We start from the raw sequence: 7260 nt of genomic DNA on the forward strand, positions 1-7260 counted from the left end.
AGGGGGTTGTCCCTTGGTTGAGTGACACATATAACATAAACTCTTGTGATTTAGTCAAGAGTCCATTTCCTCACCAAACTACACCAAATAGATCAGACCATAAACCAAAGGATGTTTCTCCTCAGACAAACCACCATTCCTGCAGCAAATTCATAATGTAGAATAATCAAGACCAAATTTCGTTTGAAATTACATAACTGCTCAAAACTTGCTAAGGGAGTCTGAGATGAGAAAAAGGTAAAATGCCAAACAAATTCATGCAAAGATGTCCCTAAAATATAATAATGTGATTTAACCTGCAGACAAGAATCTTAGGAAAATGCTTCTCTAATTGGAGCAGATTACATGGATATATTTGTCTAGCACTATATGCTCTTCACATGTGATTTCTGAGGATTTAACATTCTTTAATTCACGAGCCCTTAAAGTTCATATTGTACTCCTTTTCCTGGCTGTCACATAAAAAAACAAATTAGAGGTTAGACATTTGGCTCTTAGTGAAAACTCTTCCAAGTTTGACATTTTAAATTACAACATAACAGAAAAAAACATTTCTTAATAGATGTATGAGAATTCTTGGTTTTTCAAATCCGCCAGCAAAATAGAACTCAAATTGAAAACCCATTCATACTTGGTCTTTTAAGTGATCAGAGTATGCTTACAATATACTTTGACCGTCCCTGGAAAACTTTCCTTCCGAGTTGCCTCACGAGAGCTCACTTATCACCCGCTCACACTTGTCTTCCAGAATCTTCACAGCTTCAGTGAACAATACTTCAGGGGGCAATGCTCCTGTAGATTCAATTGTAACTGCAGAAGTAGGAAATAATAAGAATCATAAGGTTCTACAGACAAAAACACTACACACATAATTATCTAAGCTTTATACAATTAGGTGGTGTTCGGTTAGCAAGATAAAATAATACCAAGATACAATCTAGGATTGAGTTGTTAGATTATTTTAGTCATATGGGGTTAGCTATGACTAATTATCCCATGATTATCCATCTAGGATTGAGTTGTAGGGTTGAATCTTATGAACCAAACACACTACAAATTTAATCCCGGTTACAATCTTGCAAACCGAACACCCCCTTAGAGTATTAACTGTATTTTACAGTAAGAGATTGATGTTATATGATGCAATTAGATATTGTGCATAACCCGATCCTACAAACTATCGAAATAGGGATGAATAGAAGAAGAGAAGTATAAGCAAACAAGTTAAAAGCAATTTTTCCAGCCATATAGATATCTATGTTTAATCAACTGTCAACCTACTTTACTCAAATGTTGAATTTCTTCATGTTGTTGCAGCTTAGGTGGTACAGATTTAACAATTATATGTTGTCATAGATATTAATTGGTATACCCAGTAAAGAGAGCCATGATAAAGTTCCACATTAAAGTCCTACAGAGGAAATAAAATCAAACTCCTACTATAGCCACTATATATAAGAGGGATTTTAACATTTTCAAAATCATACTTACAGATGAAATGATCTTTTACTCGCCGAACGGCCACAAGCTTTTCCCAATCATCTCCTCTGATGCATTCACGGCAGAGGGTACAAGATCTAGGCCTTGCCACTGTTGCTCTTTTACGACCTAATTGGTAGTCAACAATTAACTAATAAGTAACAGCTTACAAAAACTCTACCTGATGGACAAGACCCATACATCTGGAACAATCTAGTAGTGCAAATAAGTTCCAACACGGTTCATTAACAATTTAAATATGAACGATAATGAACATCAGCTCACAAGTTAGAAGTCACATTACCTTTACCAATATCTTCAATGTCAAACACTTTTACAGGACATTTCTTGACAAGTTCTTCAGCCTTTTCTTCCACAATTTCTTCTAACAAAACAATCTTTACATTTACAAATTTTGTGAAGTGTTATACTCTTACTCTTATTTGTTAATAAGATAATTTGAAGAAATGGTAGAGATTAATTTTTTTTTTATTATTTTAGAAGTAGTATCTCTAGTGGGACATAGAAATTCTTATACCTCAGGCAGCATCCTGTACCAAGCAGTGGCTACAGGTGACCACTTAGCATGTGTCTTGCCCATTCCTTTCACAGCATGTGCTTCCAGCTCAATTTCCTGCACAGGTGGGATATTATTCTTAGAAACTGGAGTACGTGGGCTGCTTAGTGTTGCTTGTACAAAATGAGCTCCAAACCAACTCCTCACTTTGAAGTTTGAATGTAATGAAACCAATACCAAACTATAATGATGAAAGTGAAACAAATGGTTTTGTTTGTTTGGTCTAGTAATTGTATATGTGCGGAGGAGATGGGGCAGTGGGGGTGGAGTGGCAGTGGCGCCGGTGGTGGGTGGTAGTGGTGGCGGCGCCATGGCGCTATGGCATGGCGTTCGGTGGTGGAAACGCCATAGCACCATGTCGCTGCCATAGCACAGCCATATCCGACATTTGACAACATTGCGTGTGTACTGCATTTAGGAATATGGCATTATGCAAGAAACATGGTTGTTAGAGTGGTATATTATGCTTTATTAATTGTTTAAAGTGTTTTAGATGTTATATTTTTAATATTTTTTTAATTTTTGAATTATATATAAATATATAAGTATTATTTTATTTATTTAATTTTTGACCGCCATACTAATACGCCATATCCCTGTGGCGGTTTTTAGGCAAACCACCATAAGCCGCCATACGAGATTGATAACATTGGGCGGCGGTAGAGGAGGGTGGTGGATGGTGAAGAAATAAGGATATGGAGGAATCTAGATCCCAAGTAAGGAGTAGGGAATCAAAATATGAAAATCGAGGAAAGGGAATCGATTAAAAATGGAAACCAAACACCAATATGGGAATAACGTCTCTTGTTTACCTTTCCCCGAAATGGCCATACCCTCAACCAAAAGCCACTGCTAATATGAAGGTGGCATGCACGAACAAAACCATACAAGAAAACAATCAGTCGCTAATATAAGAACCTTTGAGTAGAGTCATTATGCTCTTTGTATTACAGTCTAACCATGTATCAGGGTTCTAATAGTCATGTGCAGGAATTGTCTGAGCTATTTCAGATATAACTAAGATGAGTTATTTGTCATGATTTTACACTTGAACTAATTAGACTATTTAACAAACAACTCAAACATAGGGGTCAATATGAGAGTCACCTTAATCTTTGCTTAAAGCAAAAGATCATAAATATGAACACTACAATACCTGTTTGGGTCCAAGTTTAGCAAGAATTATATCCCCATGCTTGGTGGCAATTGGGTTGTTTGCAAATTCTGGCATGGAATCCTGACTACAACCGAAAGAAGTGTAAGTTTTTGGCTTTGATGTCGAATCTTGATTTGATTTCTCTGTACTTAGTTTGAACTCACTGCCATTGGGCAACCACTTTAGTTCATTGGACTTCACTGTATTTATAAGTACCACAAAAGGAAAGACATTAAGATTGCATTCTCGGAAATAATTTTAGATAGAAAAATCGTTTAACATAAGATGAGAAATATTTTTCAGTGATTGGGCATTGAGTAGTACCTTTAATACGTGCCCCCCCTTTCTCACAACGTGCATGAAGTTTAAATACAACCGTATTTTTCTCATTTGGTTCATCCTTTTCTGGAGAATCAGAAGACCTAAAAGCATCAGACATCATGCCTGACCAACTTACAAATGAAATCAACTAAAGAATAAGAAGAAATTTTAACCTGACATATAATTGAAGTGTCTTGGATCAACTTTAAGTGGGACAAGACCCAGTCTGTGGGAGAGCACCTCATCTTGTATCACTGAGGTGTTATTTGCAATAAAAACCTTTTCAATAGCCATGGTGGGGAGCTAGACCAGAGAGAGAGATCAGCCATCAGCCCAACCAAAACTTCAAAAGCATATACTTATCTCATAGGACCAAGTTTATATAAGAAACAACGATCAAGAGGCGTACATTATTACAACAGATGAAAAAAACTAGTACTAGATACAACACGTTCAGCTTTACACCCAAAACAAATAAAACATTTGGAACCAGACAATTATATCTAGCACTTTAAACATAATTAATTATAACAATATTCACAAATTTACCAGCCTTCATATTTCACACTCTTCATCTAAAAACAGAGTCTTGAATAAGTAAGCTCATATTACACCTTCATCACTTCAGTATTTTTCTCTGCCGGAACAAGATAACTAGCATAGAATCGGACGGTGAACGTTGCATAAATCCCAGTAATAAAATTCAATTACTTTTAATGATAAAAGTTTTGATTTTTAATGCAGAGATCCTCCTCTTTTCACACATTATTTACACTACAAATCAGTAAGTTAAAACAATGATTTCCAACTGCAGGATATCCATACATAGCTTAATAATAAACTAACTAGCAAACTCCAGATTATAACAAAAATAATTTCTTCAATTAAAAGAACTCAATCACGAAAAGAGTATAATCAACTCGCACCTCAGCTATGAGGATTCTTCGAAAAGCATTCGCAATAGAAGCATCAATACCAATCATATCGAACTCCATGTCATCCTCCGTGAGACTAATCACTTCAACCTTAAAATTGTTGCTAAACTCCGGTAGTCTCACACTGTTATCCACTCCCATCGCCGCATAAGCACCCGAGTATTGTATATTCTCGGTCTTTGATGCCAAAATAAAAAAAAGTTACATGAATCAAATTAACTATCGAAAAGAAATTTAACAAGAAATAGTACGAAAATTAGGGAAGAAACGGGTGAGTAGGTGAATACATGAGTTGGGGCATCGAAAGTACAAGAGACGCGGGTCCTCTGCAATTGAATGTGCGGCGGCAGCTCTCCTTTGGGGACATCAGGCAAATCCCACACAGGAATTTTCTTTGATTTTTTCTCAGAAACCATATTGTTCCTCGTCGACGAAAGGGAAAGAATGAGACGTCTAGTAACTAGTAAGGAAGGAGACGAGGGTTTAGGGTTTTGCAGAAAATTTTGATTTTGATTTTGATTTTGATTTTGATTTTGATTTTATGTTTTAGGGATGATAGGAAATGCGAATAAATATATGTGAATATTTATAATTATAATTTATTTCCATATACATATAAGTTAAATAGCCTAAATATTGGCGAAATATGGTCGGGGGTGAAAAACCAAAATAAATGGGGCATTTAAATCCCACCAGTATTGGGTGGAGGGGACTTATTTGCCCTGATTGGTCAACATTACAAATCTATTTGTGGTTTCAATGTTAAAAATTAAATTGCACAAAACATAATTAATTATGAATCTACGTATTTTGCAGTTAACATTTGAGGAGTTTTAGATATTTAGTACTACTATATTTTTTTCAAATTAACTTCTCTCAAAAAGATAATTTATTGACTATGTTTTGAAAAAGTCTCAAAAGTAATCAAAACACATCTTTCAAGCGTAACAATTCTTATTTCCTCCCCAAAAAAGCCAGATCTCTATTTAAAGTAAGGGAAATGATTTAGAGACATAATGTCAATGCCATAATGGGGTTAAAATAGTAATTTTAGATTATTTTTTATTTTTACTTAAATATATATTTTCTACATATACCATATTATCCTTATGCATATAAAAAATTTTCTTTGTATTTAAGAATTACTTGCTTAGGAAAGTAATGTTATACATATATTTGGATGGCTTGATTTTAGCAAATATATACTCAAATCTCACCGATGTCTCTTCCATAATAAAAGTGCAATTAAAGTTCCAAAGTCCATCGCATATATGCTCCAAAATTAAAGTTCATTTTTGTTTAGGCATTTATCAATAAATGATTAGTTTTAATTTTGGAACTTAAAATCTTCGAAGTGTACATAATTGATTATTTAGTTTTAAATAAATGATTAATCAATTATAAATATAATACTCCCTTCGTCCCGGGCTACTCGCTCATTTCCTTTTCGGCTCGGAGATTAAGGAATGAGTGTATAGGAAAGTCAAAAATGACGGCTGTAGGTGAAATTTTTTACTAAAAATGGAAAGAGTGCAAGTAACTTGGGACGCCCAGAAAGGAAATAAGTGCGAGTAGTGTGGGACGGAGGGAGTAATATAATTTATTTTCTTTTCTTTTTTATAATCATAATCTATAAAATATTATTTCAATTTTTCACTCCCTCATAATTCACAGGAATTCCATAACTTTTGTCTTCTTGTTAGCATTAATCTATAAGTTCAATTTTCTCTTTTTATTAATTTTTTTATTTAATTATATAAAAAGTAGTTTTTTATAATTCTTTATATTGACTTTATTACGTAAAATCAAGAATGGAAAAACAAACACGTTATGCACTGAATTTGTTATTTGATTTATATAGGATTTTATGATTTTCTAACAAAATTAATTTTATCTATATGATAAAATAAGTTTAAGGATTAAGAGATTGAAGTTTAGATTTTTTTTTTTTTTGTAATTTTAAGTTTTAGTTGCAAAAGTTGAATATATTGAATTTGATTTAAGTATTGTTCACATTATTTTATAGCAATTATGTTAATATTTTAATTTATATGCTTTTTTGTTCCATTTGAACTTAGACATTTATTTATGGCATGAAAATTAAGAAATGAGTGTTTAAAGTAAATGGTAAGAGAATAAATAGAATAAAGTAGGAGAGTGAAAAAAAAGAGTAAAAAGGGAAAGTGAATAAAGTAGGAGTGTCGAAATATTAATATTTCGTTGGATGATAACACTAAGAAATTAAGTATATATATACATGTAGTCGTTTTTCTAGCTTAAAATTATAATAATTATTTAACACTAATAAAATAATTTGATGCGACTAACTGTTATCCTTTCATTAGATGATAACAAGTAGAAATTAAGTATATATACTAGTATTTTGCAATTTAGAATTTTAATGCTAGTAGTTATTTAATACTAATAAAATAATTTGATGCGAATGACTATTACTATTTCGTTGGATGATAATAATAAGAAATTAAGTGTATATATTATATGTAGCAGTCGTCTTTATGACTTCGAATTTTAATAATTATTTAATACAAATACATTCTCCGTTCTATAGTAGTAGAGTCATTTTGTCATTTTGGTATGTTCCATAGCAGTTGAGTCATTTATCTTTTTAGTAAAATTCAACATTTTTCTTTTCACTTATTTTACTCTCTCTTACTTTATTATCTCTTCTCACTTTATTCTTCACTTAACATATTTTTTCTTAAATCGCGTGCCGAAAAGAAACACATCAATTACTATGGAACGGAGAGAGTAAAATAATTTGATGCGAATGA

At 32.9% G+C, this 7260-nt stretch overlaps 1 protein-coding gene across 1 annotated transcript; it reads right to left on the reverse strand.

Annotated features, from left to right (window-relative positions):
- Positions 1-100: 100 nt before the first annotated feature.
- On the reverse strand, positions 101-5010 carry LOC121758221 (DNA-directed RNA polymerases I and III subunit rpac1-like). The gene is made up of 10 exons (XM_042153639.1): positions 4756-5010; positions 4460-4645; positions 3707-3836; positions 3537-3617; positions 3213-3412; positions 2018-2113; positions 1784-1877; positions 1492-1608; positions 663-810; positions 101-452 (listed from the first exon to the last, which is right to left on the reverse strand). Exons 1-9 carry the CDS (start codon positions 4882-4884, stop codon positions 707-709), a joined length of 1137 nt encoding a protein of 378 aa, XP_042009573.1. The 5' UTR covers positions 4885-5010; the 3' UTR covers positions 101-452; positions 663-706.
- Positions 5011-7260: the final 2250 nt, after the last annotated feature.

This window comes from Salvia splendens, chromosome 12 (assembly GCF_004379255.2).
Source record: "Salvia splendens isolate huo1 chromosome 12, SspV2, whole genome shotgun sequence".
In the NCBI taxonomy this organism is placed as follows: domain Eukaryota; kingdom Viridiplantae; phylum Streptophyta; class Magnoliopsida; order Lamiales; family Lamiaceae; genus Salvia; species Salvia splendens.

Bases quoted from the DNA above. Each gene is read 5' to 3' on its own strand.
- LOC121758221 (XM_042153639.1), bottom strand. From the start codon at position 4,884: ATGGTTTCTGAGAAAAAATCAAAGAAAATTCCTGTGTGGGATTTGCCT. The intron at 3,618-3,706 runs GTTAAAATTTCT...CTGATTCTCCAG, and splicing joins ACACTTCAATTATATGTCAG to AAAAGGATGAACCAAATGAG. The intron at 3,413-3,536 runs GTACTACTCAAT...TTATAAATACAG, and splicing joins AGGGGGGGCACGTATTAAAG to TGAAGTCCAATGAACTAAAG.